We start from the raw sequence: 15,781 nt of genomic DNA on the forward strand, positions 1-15,781 counted from the left end.
TCTCCCTCGCTCTGTTTATTGATAGTTAAAAGTAATAAAGAAAGGAAAGAATAAAAAGATTGAAACAGTTCATTATATAAACAAAAGGGAATATCACCAAAAGTAGTAATACTATTTTATCTGGTAGTTGAAGAGTAAAATGTAGAAGGAGTAGTATAGCAAGGAGAAAGAGACTAATTTCCAATTTTATCTTTCTACTTTTTTTTTTATAGCTGTCTTCGCAAATTAAATGGCACTATGCTTTAACTGAACTCTGATTTTTGTCTGGTAACGGTGGTGACAGTCTTCCAGTCCAGCATCCTTAATTCAAAGGATGTTCGTTGATCAAGCTGGAAAGAATAACTCTCCTCAAATGAATCACAAAATAAATCCATATTGTTTGGATTCTTATGGCTAATGGGAGTTATTTTCACATTTCATCCGATGTAAACTCCAACCTTCTTCAGATGTTCAACAAGATACATCTGAAGAAGATTGATGATTACAATCAACCAAGACGTTCTAAATATGACACTCATTATGAGAAAATTAGTCCAAAATATCCAAATAGTACAAATAATCAATCCTCATCTAAAAAATTCAAAATCATAAAACGCAACAGAAATAAATTCACTCAGTTTATTGATTCTCCAAAAAAAAAAAAAAAAAAAATCTCAGTGAACCGTGATTATTCTAAGAGCCCAGAAAGGAGATGGGTAGCCCCAGTAGCCTAAATACAAGTCACTAATTGATACATCCAAACCTACGAAAATCCGTATCTAAAGAATGAGTAAACCAGAAAACAGAAGTCACCTGACTCATGACGTCACATTCCTCTTACACAGTGAAAGGTAGACAACTCTTCTGTTACATTATCCAACTGTTTCTTTATCTCCATGGAGCATCTTTAACCTAACCCCACCCAAACAAATAATTTCTTTTCCTTTTTTTTTTTTTTTAAAATTGTGCAAACCTTTTTATATGAAACTGCCTGATTTACCAAAAACGTGAGTATTATATTTCTTTATTTTTTTGCTGAGACAGTGCTAGGGTTCTCTTACATGAAATGCGAGCAAAGTTAGAATTGAAAATGAAAATCCCTTGATTCAACATATTTAAATGATTACAGACACATTCAAGCTCTCTCTCTCTCTCTCTCTCTCTATATATATATATATATATATATATATATATATATATATATATATATATATATATGCAAATACTAGTTGAAATATCCAGGTTTGTAACATTAAGGCACTCCTTGGTTTTTAATAACTGCAAAATGTTGGACTCTAAAAAAATAATGTAAAAAACAATCAAAAGCTTATTGTAATGATAAACCATGTGGAGGAAAAATACAGCTTATACAACTGAAATAATGTGTTCATAATTTGTTTTTAAAGAAATTAACGAATGAAAAAAATTACTACTAATAAAATAAAAATACCATATCATATCATCCTGATTTGATAAACTAGGCCAGAATACATCTGAGAGTAATCTATATATATAAAAGGCAAAATGTGTGTTTGTGTATGTGTGTGTATGCAATTTTTTGTATATGTCCGACAAAGGCTTTTTTCAGGATGGGGGAGGGCGCTCGATAGGGTCACTCATTCTTAAAACTTTTTATATGCTCCGTAGATTATCATATCTAAGATTTACGAAATGAGATCACGTGTATCTTTAATTTTGGTGACTTTTACACGCTATTTTCAAGATTTTTTTCACTCGCCACATGTTTCTTTGGCTTTTCAGTATAAAAAAAGCAAAACTGAAAGCGAAGTCATTCTCGGCCTTTAAAGCAATATGGTTTGATCAATGCTGAGGACCCCCCCCATCATATCAGACAATTGCTATTCATTTGGACACTGCCCTTTTTAGGGGAGCTGTTTTCCCCAATATCTTGGTGAGGGAAACAAACAGATACGCAGAAACTGGCTTGCAGTGTCACAGTTAAGTTGCGTGATGTTTGACCTCATTAAATTCATGCACGTGTCGTTTAACTTTTTAATCGTTAAATTAAAACGCTTTTTATTCCTCTCCCGTCGTGGCTGAGTGGGTAAGATGCCAGTTTTTTTTCCCCTTTCCTTTCCATCTTCGTGTCAAGGCTTTGGGTTCGAGCCTACCTACCAAAACTTTTTTTTTTCTTTTACACCGACAAACACACGGGCAACACCGGGAACCCCCGCTAGTGGCAAATAAATGATAACTTAATACCGTACAAAACTACATATTGGAGTATTGTCAACAGTAGTTTAATGTCCTTGTCAAGGGGTTGCAGAATCAAAGATTATATGGTCCAGTTTAAACTCTTAGGATTCTAAACATTATGATCTTGACTCCAACTCATAGAATTCTAAAATATTTGACTCTTACTCCTTATTTTAAAGTCTTCCAATATTCAGACTGTCTGTTGATACTTGAAAGATTAAAATATCTGATTCGACTTCAAAATATTTTTATGAGTCTAACTCTGACGCCTTCTAAAATCTTCAACTCCACAACTCTGATAATAAGAGGAGAACAGCATTTTTACAACAAATCATAGTCACAGAAAAATTAAAAGTGCAGATTATTTTAAAAGGATTTTTTTTTAACATAAGAAGCTTTCTCTCAGAGATTAAAGTTATTTCCAAACGTTTGCAAGAATAAAAAAATAAAAAAAAAAAAGGTTGTGAAACACTTGTATAGATATTTGAACTTACCTCAATAAACTTTGATACTGATGATTTAGTCAACAAATCATTTTCAATGACACTTCCGGACTTTTCGTAATTTTCCACAAATGAGAGGTAGCTATCCAACACTGTCTGCTTGGAAAACTGGAAAAAAAAAAACAGAAAAAAAAAAAGAAAGATAAAAAAATATTTAAATACCAGAACTTAGGAGATGGGCAATTTTTATTTGCCTCATTTATTTTCGTTTTTTTTTTTTTAATATTTAGGTTTAAGCTTTTTCTTTCTTTCTTTTTTTTTTTTTGTATTCCAGAGGTTGTTTTGTGATACTCCTGAAAATTGGTGAATAAACTGTGAATATCAATCTAAATCAAATACATGAAGACAGACTGTTAAAACAAAAATTGAAAGCTGAATGAAAATGGTTGGTCTCTTGTAAATTAAATAGTGTTCAGTTTGAGGATGCTAAATTTTAACCAATTTTGGTTTATGCCTGAAGATGACAAAAAAGTACTGTAGCCAAAAAGTTGTGAATATAAAAACAAACAAAATGAAAACACTAGTCCGAATATGAATAATGACAAGAAGATTTGATAACCATTTTGTAGCTTATTTATGATTATATTTACTGTTCCATTCTTTTTAACTTAACCCTATTTCTTTTTTAGTTGTTATCACACATTTCTGAAAAGAAATTTGAAATCCCTTTTGTCGTTCTTTCCTTCACCTCGTTCTGATATTTTTTCATCTCTTTATTTCTCATATCCATGTGTCACAATTGTAATTGTTTAAAAAAGTAAAAAACATAATTTTTTTTTACTCTGTTTTGATGTTATCTGTCTGCAGAAATTCACATTCAAATCTAAGTTTTTAAATAAACGTTTTTATAATGTATGACATTATTTTAAACAAATTTTTATTCAATTAATATAATGAAAAAACAAAACAAAACAAAAAACAGACCACATGTAACAATGGTTAACAAAAAACAAAACCATGTCTAGTTCATCGTTAAAAGAAAAAAACTTAAAATATTTATGAATATAAATTTAAATATTTCATCAGACATCCTTTTGAACTTATTACAAAACAGAATTTTTTTTAAACATATTTTTTCATTGCATTATCTTTCTAAAAAAGTATATTTTTTACAAGAAATTAAGGATTTTTTTTTAAATGGGAGAAAGGGCAAAAATGCTAAACAAATACAAAAATTGGGACTATTTCTTGCATTAACAGAATTTTAAAATTCTGTTTAAAACATTCCATTTCAAATAAATTTTTCTTTATTGACTGTTTATGTTATTGCTTAAAATATCAGCCACAAGATTAATTTGCATATTGGTTTTGAAAAAGGACATTATTTATATTCATTACTGGACTTTTAAGTCCATTGAAAAATGGGCAAAAGTTATAACTGTTTACGTATAATGAGTGGTTTATGCCAAATTGATGGTTGAATATGGTTAAATTTGTGCTCATTTTTTAATTAAATATTAATCCCTATTAATTCTTGGCTGTGCATCAGATGCCATGCTACTTATTTTGTTGCACCTTATTATGATAGCAAAGGCCCATACAAATTTTCAACCAGATCGGCCCAGTAATTTGTGATAAAAAGTGGAACGGACAGACAGACAAAGGGAAATATAACATAGAAGATTATTTGCCATTGTTTTTTTAATTCAATGATTTTGATTTTTATGTGAGAAATATTTCTGTTTCACAATATTTTTTTTTATTTCCTAGACAAATATTTATCATTTGTGTTAAAATGTTCATACAATCTATTTCTAAATTGTAAGTGAACGACTTCTTTCCCTTCATGTTATATTTAAAAGATGAACAATTTTGTATTGAAATTATCAAAATTATTACTGATTATCTATCTGAATAAATGAGAAAGATTTTGTTTCATTTTTACAAGGTGATCAATGAAATATTTATCATTTAAAATTAAAGTTTCAAGTATTTTAAGTGGCAAACGTTGGGAAGGGATAGCGAGTTAATAAATCCAGCTAATTATATATATATATATATACATATATACATATATATATATATACGAGAGGCGTGCTATAAGCAATGCCCCTGACCCACTTCCAGTTGTCTGATCTAGCTGAAATTTTGCATGTACAATGATTTATATCTCTACGGATTATGTAGCAAATTACAGCTTTGAACTAATTGTGGTTTCTGTTTTACAGATGTTTAAACTGAGTCAGGTGTGAAGTGGAGCCTGTTGAATGTCGAGCAGTGATCCGCTTTTTGTATTTGAAAGGACGCACACCACAGGAGACTTTTGATGAAATGAAACAAACTTATGGTGATAATGCCCCATCATATGACCTTGTAAAACGCTGGCATCGTGAATTCAAACATGGCCGGAAGTCTGTGGAAACAGCTCCTAGACCTGGTCGCCCCCCTTCTGCCATTGATGAGGCATCTGTCCGTCAAGTTGAGGCTGCCATTTTGGAAGATCGGCGCATTACTATTCGCCAAATAGTCCAAGATGTCAAGATTAGTACAGGGTCTGTGGAAATTATCATTCATGACCATTTGCATATGCATAAGGTGTCTGCCAGATGGATTCCCAGGTTGCTCACACCATTCCAGAAGCGAGAACGCGTCGAGTGTTCGAGGATGAATTTGGAGATATGCCAAGAAGATGAGTCAAAGTTTTTCATAAGACTGATTACACAGGATGAAACCTGGGTGCATCACTATGATCCAGAGACCAAAGCCTAGTTAATGCAGTGGAAGCACTTGGACTCACCACTTCCAAAGAAGGCAGGGGCGCAGCCCATCGCTAGCAAGGTCATGCTCACAATCTTCTGGGACCAGGACGGAGTAGTGATGACAGATTTCTTGGCAAAGGGTACCACAATTACAACTCGCATATCGCCATATCAGAAGCATGGGCGTGCGTTTATGAACTCCCTACTCTCCTGACCTTGCACCCTCTGACTTTCACCTCTTCCCAGCCATGAAGTTGTTTTTGAAAGGTAAGCGTTTCCCAGATGATGCAGCCTTGATTTCTGAAGTCACGTCGTGGTTGGAGGACCAACCTGAGGTGTTCTACAAAAACGGTCTCCAGAGCTGCATCAAACGATGAGAGAAATGCATAACTCTGGGTGTTTCCCATGTAGAGAAAGACTAATAACTGTGCCAAGTTTCGTTGCTCTACTGCTATGGGAAGTGGGTCAGGGGTATTACTTATTGCACACCCCTCCTATATATATATATATATATATATATATATATATATATATATATATATATATATACTGCTGATCAAAAATTTAAGACCATTTAAAAATCTTTAAAAAGAAACCTTTTTTAAGGATAGATTTTAAACTCTTCCGACTTAAGGTTACTAATACTACAATCTAAAAGGTTATGGAAACAAAAAGGTACGTTCCAAAAATTTTATTTAAAAATTTACATTTTTATTAACTTAGGCATATTATCAAAATTATGACCAATGGTATAAATTGTTAGGTTTATGGTATTTTTAATGTTTTTAGTTCAGTTAGAGATTAGCAATCACTGCCTAAAGCAAGAAAACTATCTGAAGTTGAGTGCTCTTGAATTCTAGGATTCCATAAGCAAGGTTTGTCACAGTGAGCGATAGCAGCTAAGGTAAATCGCAGTAAAACTGTTATTTTCAACTTTCTAAAGAACACTGAGAATTATGAAAAAGCAAAATCCTTTGGTAGGCGCCCCCCAAATTTCTCCTGCATTGAGTAGGAGAATCAGACGGGTTGTTACGAATGATAGAGGACTTTCTTCTAGTCAAATTAAGGCGGTTACAGATGCTTATTGCAGTCCAATAACAATCAGACGACACTTGCAACAAAAAGACATGGTAAATAAAAAGTGTAAACAAATTCCTCGATTGCTTCCATGTCACAAAGATTAAGATTTGGTCGTGAATACTAAACCTGGGACATTGAGAAGTGGAAGAAAGTCCTGTTTTCTGATAAGAAAAAATTCAATTTATATGGTCCAGATGGCTTCCAGTGATATTGGCATGACAAAAACATGCCCCATGAAATTTTTTTCACACGTCATAGTGGTGGAGGGTCCGTCATGGTATGGGGTGCCTTTTCTTACAGAGGGACGATGGAGCTCCAGGTGGTGCAGGGTCGGCAGACAGCAGCTGATTATGTTAGCATGCTACAAAAAGCATATTTGATGATAGAGGGTCATCGTTTGTGTGGGGATGGATTGTTATTCCAACTGGATAATGCTGCAATCCACACTATAAGACAGACCTTGAGCTTTCTACAAGAAAATAGAGTCCATCTCTTGGGATATCCTGCATGCTCACTGAACTTGAATCCAATTGAAAATGTTTGGGGATGGATGACAAGAGAGATTTATCGAAATGGCAAACAATATTCAACAAAATCTGATGACCTTAAACTATATCCAATGGTGAGGCCCCAGCTTGTGGGCTTTGGGGAATGTGGAGCCACCATTTAATTGCTATTGCTCCCAGGTCCACTCTGATCCGGAGTAGTAGTACCTGTTAGGGTCCCAACTATGGGTTAAATAGAAACCGACTTAAAAAACAAATATACTCTATTAAAAAATTGTTCTTCAAAATCACTGGATTTGGTATTAAATAACCTGAAAAGGGTTGATATACTGTAAAACAAAACAACCAACCAACCAATCAACAAAAATTGAACTTTGTGAAGCCATCTTCAGAAACTGGAGCAGGATCCCCGCACCTTAATGGAAACCCTTATTTCTAGCATGCCCCAAAGAATTTTTGAAGTCATCAAAAGCAGTGGAGGTAGAACTTATTATTGATTTTGATTGTTGAATGTTTTCATACACTTTTTTATACAATTTAATAGAATTTTTCTCTCTGGTCTTATAATTATGATCATGTGTAAAAAGCCTAATTTAATAAAAATGTAAATTTTAAAAATAAATTTCTGAAATGTAGCTTTTTGTTTCCATAACCTTTTAGATTGTAGTGTTGGTAACCTTAAGTCGGAAGAGTTTAAAATCTATCCTTGAAAGAAGTTGTTTTTTTTTAAAGATTATTAAGTGATCTTAAATTTTTGATCAACATTGTATCTCACCTGTCTGTTTAAAGTATGTATGTATATTTGTATGTCTGCCTAAAACTTTCGACAGAGGGGACAGATTTTCACGAGATTGGTATTGTTTTGAAGCTCTACTCTTCGGACAACAAGTATAAAAAAACTGGCTAAAAAATAGTAATTCGTTCATGCTTAACTGGGCACTTTTCTACAAGGGGGGTCGCTTTTCCTGCCAATATTTTCGAAAGTCATCCCTCTTTTTGATTGACTAGCCTTAATTTAAACCTTCGCCACTTCTGGCTTGGCGATGGAAGCAACGACAAAGACGTCATGTTTTTTTTTGTTTTTTTTCCTCGTTCGCAGTACGCATTCTTTCTCTTTCATCATTTCTATGATGAAGAGACTATAACATGCTATTTGACAATTTTTTTTTCTTCTTTTTCATCTTATGTCCTTAACAACTCAAAATAACCGCAGTATTCACACTAAGCCTGGTATTTCCAAATAGTTACCCATCTGGTACTGACCAGGCTCAACATGGTTTAACTTTTGGTGATCTAATGAAAAATGGTGTGTCAACGTGATTATACCATATACACACTTGGGTACCTACCAGATGTAAGAGTAAATCTGGTAAGTTTTTACACATTGTGATTATCAAGATTTTTTTTCTGGTCAACAGTCCATTACTTGCATAGTCTTCAAACCCAGGGGTTCCCAACCTTACTACGCTGAGAGTTATTTTATCTTCCATTGACCTCATATATAACTATTTTTTAAAAATCAAACATAGATGAGTAAAACTTAACAATCATTCAATTTCATTATATTTTTTATTATTATTATGAATCAGAGAGGATTGCAAATGCATAGTAACTTATGCATTCATGACCAAAAAGTTTCATCTCTCTGTTGTAGATATTGACAGTGTGAGACTCTAAAAAAAGCAACCCCTGTCATAGGCGTGTGTCAGATGCAAAGATACATAATTGAATTCATGGCAAATGTACTCTACTAAGAATGGTGGTGACTATGTAGAAAAATAAATTCTGAAGCACAAAAGGTTGCTCACTTTAATGGTACCACTCCCGTCCTCATAACTCTTCAACTTTTTTAGTTAAAAAAAAAAAATTATGCAAACCTACTTAACTCATTAGTATCCATGGTGCTTTTTTTACGACAAAGGTAATTAGCCATATTTCAGCAACATTTGTACTCTCCAGAGATATTCATGATTATAATTATATTTGGAAAGTACAGATGTTGAAAAAAAAAAATAAAAAAGATAATTAGTGATGGGATGATTCGAATATTGTTCATGATTCCAATACAATTACCGATTCCGATTCTTTATAAATCTCTAATTGTTTAACTATAAGATTGTTATTTTTCCTGATTTTCGTAAAAACACATGTTAAATATGCAGAAATTTTCCTAGACGTCAAAATACACTTGTGGAGAGTGATCTATCGATTTTAGCTTTACTGGTAATTTAAAATCAATAAATGTTTATTATTTTATCATTATTACCAGCAATGGAAGATCTTGGTTTAAACAAAATCAAATAAAAAAAGACAAAAGAATCATTTTGGCATCGGAAAATAGGCATCAATTTTTCAGATTCTGATACCAATTCCGATGCCCCCAAATCTTCCGATTCCAATTGGATCCCAGTTCTTGCAGGGAGGAATAATCGTCCCAACACTAAAAATAATCTTTAAAACTATAATTATTAAGTAAATATTGGAAAGTAATTTTGATCAAATATAGATTTTTTTTTCTTCAAATATTAAAAATCATGAATATTTGGTTTTTATTTAGAATTCAAATAAAAAAAAAAATGCAGAAAATACAGACAAATCTTTATTATGTACGTACCAGTCATGCGATGTTCCAAAAATCATAAAAATAGATCAAGCATTGTTTTTGTTTTTAACTGAGAAAATCAAATTTTACAATTTTTAGTGATTAATAATTTTTGACAGCCGTTAAGAGTGAAAATTCAGTTTGACCTATCGAGATCAGAATCAACCTTGTATTAAATACAATTTACTCTAAAAATCATAAAAAAACGTATTTTCTAGATAAAAAAAAAACTACTTGATCAATTTACATGCTTTTTGGAACATGACATCTTCGTTCTGTGATGGGTATGTGCATCAATGATTTCTCTGTATTTTTGCTTTTTTTAAAGTGTAATTCTAAATAAGCAGCAAATATTTTCTTATCTTTTAGTAACAAATAACATTGTATTCATAACAGATTTCGGTAATAAATGTTTTGTTAAAATTGGAACAGTAATGAGTTAAAGATTCTGTGGACTCTAAACGTCCATATGGATCCTTATTGGGAATCCCTATCCTAAACCAAAGATAAACTGTATTTATTTTAGAGAAGCCACTATTCTAGAAACGAACAACAAAAATGAAAATTGCAAATATTAAATTGGAATTCCAAAATGCTTTTTTTGCACTTTTATTTTATGAATAGAAAGCAAATACTTTTTCCTTCCCATATTTCAATAACAAAAAAAAAAAAAAAAAAAAAAAAAAAGGAAAAAACAAACGATGAAAATCCATGCATAGAAATTTGTCAATTGGCATTTGCATTAATTTTAAATTAAATGTCTCCCAAATCAAATAAAATGCAAAATAAGGTCCATAAACGTATCAAGATACAATAATCTCCCTTGTGGAATTGATAACGTTATGTGTTATTCTTATCTGTTTTCTGATTAAACTGACATTTCAACTCAAATTGTGCATACAAACATACAACTTGTTTTCAGTCGTCGTCTCCATCGTCTTCCTTATCAAATTTAGTGAAACTTGAACAAGGAATAACGAACATATTCGTTCGAATTATGTTTGCATGACTGATTTAAAACTTATCCATTGACTCAACATGAATTTGCCAGCAATGATAAAGACCCTTTTAAGCAAGATAAATAAATAACCCAATCTTTCACTAACAGGAAAATCTGGCATTGTCCAGGATCGAATAAAAAAAATTTTTTTTTTTTTTGTGCCATACTACCCCCCCCCCTTCCTTTTTTTTTTTTTTTTTTTTTTTATCAATTTGAGTTTAAGGACCACACCAAAAAAATTGCCAGGACAAGAAAGATCAGCGTCCTAAATTCTTGCTGCTAATGTTGCTTTTTAATGTAAGGAAAATCCTGTTTCCCCTCAAAAGTTTGGAATTAAATACATTAAAAATAAATATTTATTCTCCTCCCCACCATTTTCTTAAAATAAAACTTCCCCTATATTAAAAATCATGTGCTTTTTTTTTTTTTATTTAAAACTTAAAATGCCTATCAAAAATAATATAACTTAAATAAAGTGACATTGAAATAAATTTTGGTAAATTTGTAGTTTTTAACCCTAACTCCAAACATACCCAGCATTATGCTTAAAATCCATGGAAGTGCCTGTGTACTCCTATAACAGAGCATGGATGCGCATATGCAAATGCATACAAAATGTGAAATGACGTCACTGTAAGAAAAATAACTATAAAAAGGAGAGAGAGAGAGAGAGAGAGAGAGTCAGTCAATAATGTTAACGGTATGGATGATGTCACAGCCGTGACAGGAGAATGAAGAAGTAAATGTCATTGTTAAAAAAAAAAAAAAAAAAAAAGAAGTCAAGTTATTACTTGTCCTTTGTTCCTTGCAATGTACTCTGTTACATATTTTGTGGGTTACGCTATACTCCTGTTCCAAGCCTTTAACCTTTAAGTAGGATTCTATTCTAATTTTTTAATTCCTATAATTTTTATTCATAAAAAAAAAAAAGTTAAAACTCATTTCTTTTTCTTATGAATGTCCAGCACAAATGCAGATAATGTACTCCCTTTAATCAAAATTTCACATCCAAGTATATTACACTGAAACTAACATTGTCATTGAAGAAACTATTTAAGCAATTGTCAAAAATTTTATTTTAAAATAACATGCATGGAATAAAACCCAAAAAAAGGAGCGTTGGAATGGGACAAAAATAAAAATCTTATCACTCTAGAAAATTTTTTCTTTCACTGACAGAAAATATAAAGTGTAGTATCAGAATATATATATATGTAGCCTGGCAAGGCCACAAGGGAGACGACCAAAGCAGCAAAACCGAACCTAGCCTGCCAGGACACTATATATATAAATGTAGACAAATTTAGGTATATTTTATTAGTTTGAAAATATAGGCCCTTTTTTACCAATTGTCATAAAATTGTAACCATAGAATAGTATTATAAGACCTGCAAATTTTCATGAAGTTTCGTCCCATAAAACCAAAAATATGAACATTCAATATTCAATTTAGCTACCGATATAGATATATACCTATATAGATATACCACCTTTTTGGTAATTTTATAAGTTCCAAATCTCAGTGACTATTGATCAGAATTTAACAAATGAAGGCTCGTTGGAAAGCTAATGACCTGTACTATGTAGTAGACTATGTGACATTTGCGATTAAAGTAGCATATTAAGGGGATCATCCATCATCTAGAGTCTATTTTTAGCACTTTTTTACAGCCATAAAATGTTTCAATCATAGTCATTTGTTTTTCTAGCTTTGCATATGAATTACAAAATATCTGATATTTCCCCAAAACCTCTGGCCTTGATGGTGGGGAGATTAAAACTTGCTGCTATGGTTTCAAGTGATCTGAAATAACACCAAAGGAAGATTTGATTCCAAATATTTCTCATATGTTACACCTCCCCTCTTTTGTTTTCATACATAAAGTAAATTTCACAGTGTATAAGGATTACTTGATACCGGAGATATTCATAATTGTACCCAATTTCCAAAAGAGGAGAGATATAACATATGAGGAATATTTGGAATCAAGTCTCTCCTTGCTGTTATTTAAGATCATTTAAAACCAAAGCAGCAAGTTTTAGTCGCCCCCCCCCCTCCATCAAGGCCAGAGATTTTTTTTTGGGGGGGGGGAGAGAATATATATATATATATATATATATATATATATATATACTAGCAAAAGTACCCGTGGTTGACTGGGTTCAAAAAAAGCCTACAGAAAATGGACTCTGATTTATGAAAGTATGATAGGTTATGAAAAGGAAGGGTTGTAAAGAGATAGCTTCGAATTTGGGGGTATCAAAACCAAAGCAAAATATGATGAAAGTAAAAATAAAATAGATATACCCCATAATTTATTATACCATACCTATTCACACTGAAACATTTATCACAATATTCTGTGGATCTATATTAAAAAAAAACTTGTTAAACTTTGTGACATATTTCCATTCTATGGAGGTCAGGTGCGAACGAACACCCCATAATTTTATTATACCATATTTCTTCAAACTGAAACATAATTATCAAAGTATACTTACGCAGATAGATATGAAAAAGTCTTTATTGAAGTTTGTGCCTATTTCTATTCTATGGAGGCCAGGTGCAAACATAGACCCCACAATTTTATTATACCATCCCTATTTAAGATAAAACATACTTATCAAAGCATTATTATGTACATCTATATCAAAAACACTTGTAAACGGTTTTTTTTTTAATTTTTAAATTTTTTATTTCCATACTTTGTTGACCAGGAACGTACGCAGACCCCACAGATCAAACATACCCATTTCTGTGTCTCGATACATCTTCTATCATTATATGTGATCAGTTTTCTATAATAGTCAACCATATAGGAGCCCATTCGTGACCAGACAAACACACAGACTTCAGTTTTATATTATATATATATATATATATATATATATATATATATATATATATATATATATAAAATATGATAAGAGTTCTGTTAATTATTTTGAAAATATAAATTTTACGCAAAAATCAAAACAACAAAATATAAAATGAGAACATCATATTGTGCATTTTCTTGTGTTACAATTGTTTCATAACCATTTGGACAATGTTAAATCTTATATCATTTAAAAATATTCCAAAATAGCCACTCTTCAGAAAATTAAACTAATATTTTAATGAACTTAAGTTAGAAATAACACTAGACTGCAATTGTAAAATAGTGAATTTTTTTTTAGATAGAACCCTAAATCTCAATGACAATATTCATGAACTGTATCACAAACCGAACCAAACACTATTCTATATAGATTATAAATCTAATCATCCTAAGAGTATGAAAAAAGTTATTATCCCCAGTATATCAAAAAGAATATCCAGGTTTTCTAAAAAAAGAGAATATATTCGATAAGAATAAGGATTATTATAATAAAGCTTTAATTAGATCAGGATATCAAGGAAAAATCAAATACATAAAGGAGATGGATAATAAAATAGCAGATAAAACTATCATATAACATGGCAATGAAAAGAAGGAGAAATGTAAAGTATAAAAATAGATATAAAAATAATAAGGAAAATATAAGAATGAAATTAAAGATAATGAAGAAGCATATAATAGTAATAATGATATTAAGAATAAGAGAAATAGATGCAAAAAACAAGTCTGGTTTAATCCTCCTTTCAGTGAACATATACAAAATAATATACCTAAAGAGTTTTGCAAAATAATTGATAAGAACTTTTCTCCCCAGAAAATAGATTAAGTAAAATAAGAACACAGTTAAACTTTCATTCTCAACCGCTGCCAATCTAGGTAATGCTACAACAGGCTCTAATAATAGTAAAATAAACATAATAGTGAATAATAACAAGATTGAATAAAGTAAACTAAATTTTGAGAGAAAATGTAACTGTAGAATACCTAATGAATGTCCATTGGAGGTAAATTGCTTAATTTCTAAAATTGTATACAAATGTGAAGTCAAGGTGGATAATAGTAAAAAGATATACCTAGGAGGAACTGAATATTTTTTAAGGACAGATACAGAAACCATGTTGCATCTTTTAAAATTGGACCAGAGAATGAACCAAATTGGGATAAGGATAATGATAGAAATAAGGACAGAACAAAAATAATTATTAAAAATTAAAAGAGGAACACAACTGCATTAGGTGATTTGGTTAAGGAAATATGTAAGAATAAAAAAGAATGTGAATTAAAATAGTCAATAGTAGATACATCTAGAAACCGAGTAAATCAATGTATGTTTACTTGAGGTTAGGGATAGTGAATTCTAAAGAGGAAATTTTAAACAAAAATTAGATATTATACAAAGCTATCTTCATAGAAAGAAATTCCTGTTATCATGCCTAAACATGATTAAAATAAATTTAAAAAAGGAAAAATTTACAGAATATGTTGAGGGTGAAATGTAAGTGTGGAAAGAGAATGTTTAAATTAATGCTAAGATTTTAAAATTGTGCAATAAATAAATAAATTATTAGATCATCAACTTAACATATAGAAACTAAATTTATTCTAACCTAAATAGGAGAAATAGAAGTAATTTTAATTTTAATAATCGTTATGGGTAACAAAATAATACCCAAGTAATTTCAATAACACAAGAATGAAAAATATCTAACATTAAGTAACTGCAAGCTATGGAGACAAATTGATTAGGATGGGTTAAAATAAATTTAATAAAAATATAAAGTTGAAGTAAACGAAATGAGAAACTGAACTGAGATTGTTATAAAGAAAATAATGTTAGAACTATAAGTTTAAAATTAAACAAAGGTGATTAATAAATACTAAAGTCAAAATATTAAAATATGAATGCATGGAATTTCGATAAATTAGTAAATATTGACAAAATAGAGTTATCTCCCTTGAAACATAACGATATTACAAATGATAATGGATAGGAAAGATAAAAAAATTAAAATAAAATAGATAAAATTTAAATTATTGACATAACCAGTATGGGATGAAGATAAAATTTAATTAATACTATTTAAATTAACCTTTTAATTACAGTACTTAACAAATAACAACTTAAGCAAAAATTAATTAGTAGATTGTAACATGTAAAAAAACTTTATATGAAACTATGGTAGACTGAGGAAGAAATAGTGGAACATCTAAATAGAAACTAAAATTTGAAAGTGTAGATTAGTATTTGAGAAATAAATAAATCAAATAAAGAAATTGTCAAAAAAAAAAAAATTATTAAAATACAAAATCCAT

The 15,781-nt window shown here is 30.7% G+C and overlaps 2 protein-coding genes across 4 annotated transcripts in view; one reads left to right on the forward strand and one right to left on the reverse strand.

The window, feature by feature from the left end:
- Nucleotides 1-15,781, forward strand: part of LOC145258048 (uncharacterized) — a 201,533-nt gene that overhangs the window by 145,889 nt on the left and 39,863 nt on the right. The gene's annotated exons all lie outside the window — the stretch shown is intronic.
- Nucleotides 1-15,781, reverse strand: part of LOC145258031 (rho guanine nucleotide exchange factor 17-like) — a 577,357-nt gene that overhangs the window by 110,520 nt on the left and 451,056 nt on the right. For all 3 annotated transcript variants that reach the window (XM_080115765.1, XM_080115768.1, XM_080115758.1), the window contains exon 5: nucleotides 2,691-2,807. In XM_080115765.1, coding sequence (XP_079971891.1) covers nucleotides 2,691-2,807 — 117 coding nt within the window. The remainder of the gene's footprint in view (nucleotides 1-2,690; nucleotides 2,808-15,781) is intronic.

This window comes from Euprymna scolopes, chromosome 3 (assembly GCF_053919585.1).
Source record: "Euprymna scolopes isolate OS-2025 chromosome 3, ASM5391958v1, whole genome shotgun sequence".
Lineage (NCBI taxonomy): Eukaryota > Metazoa > Mollusca > Cephalopoda > Sepiida > Sepiolidae > Euprymna > Euprymna scolopes.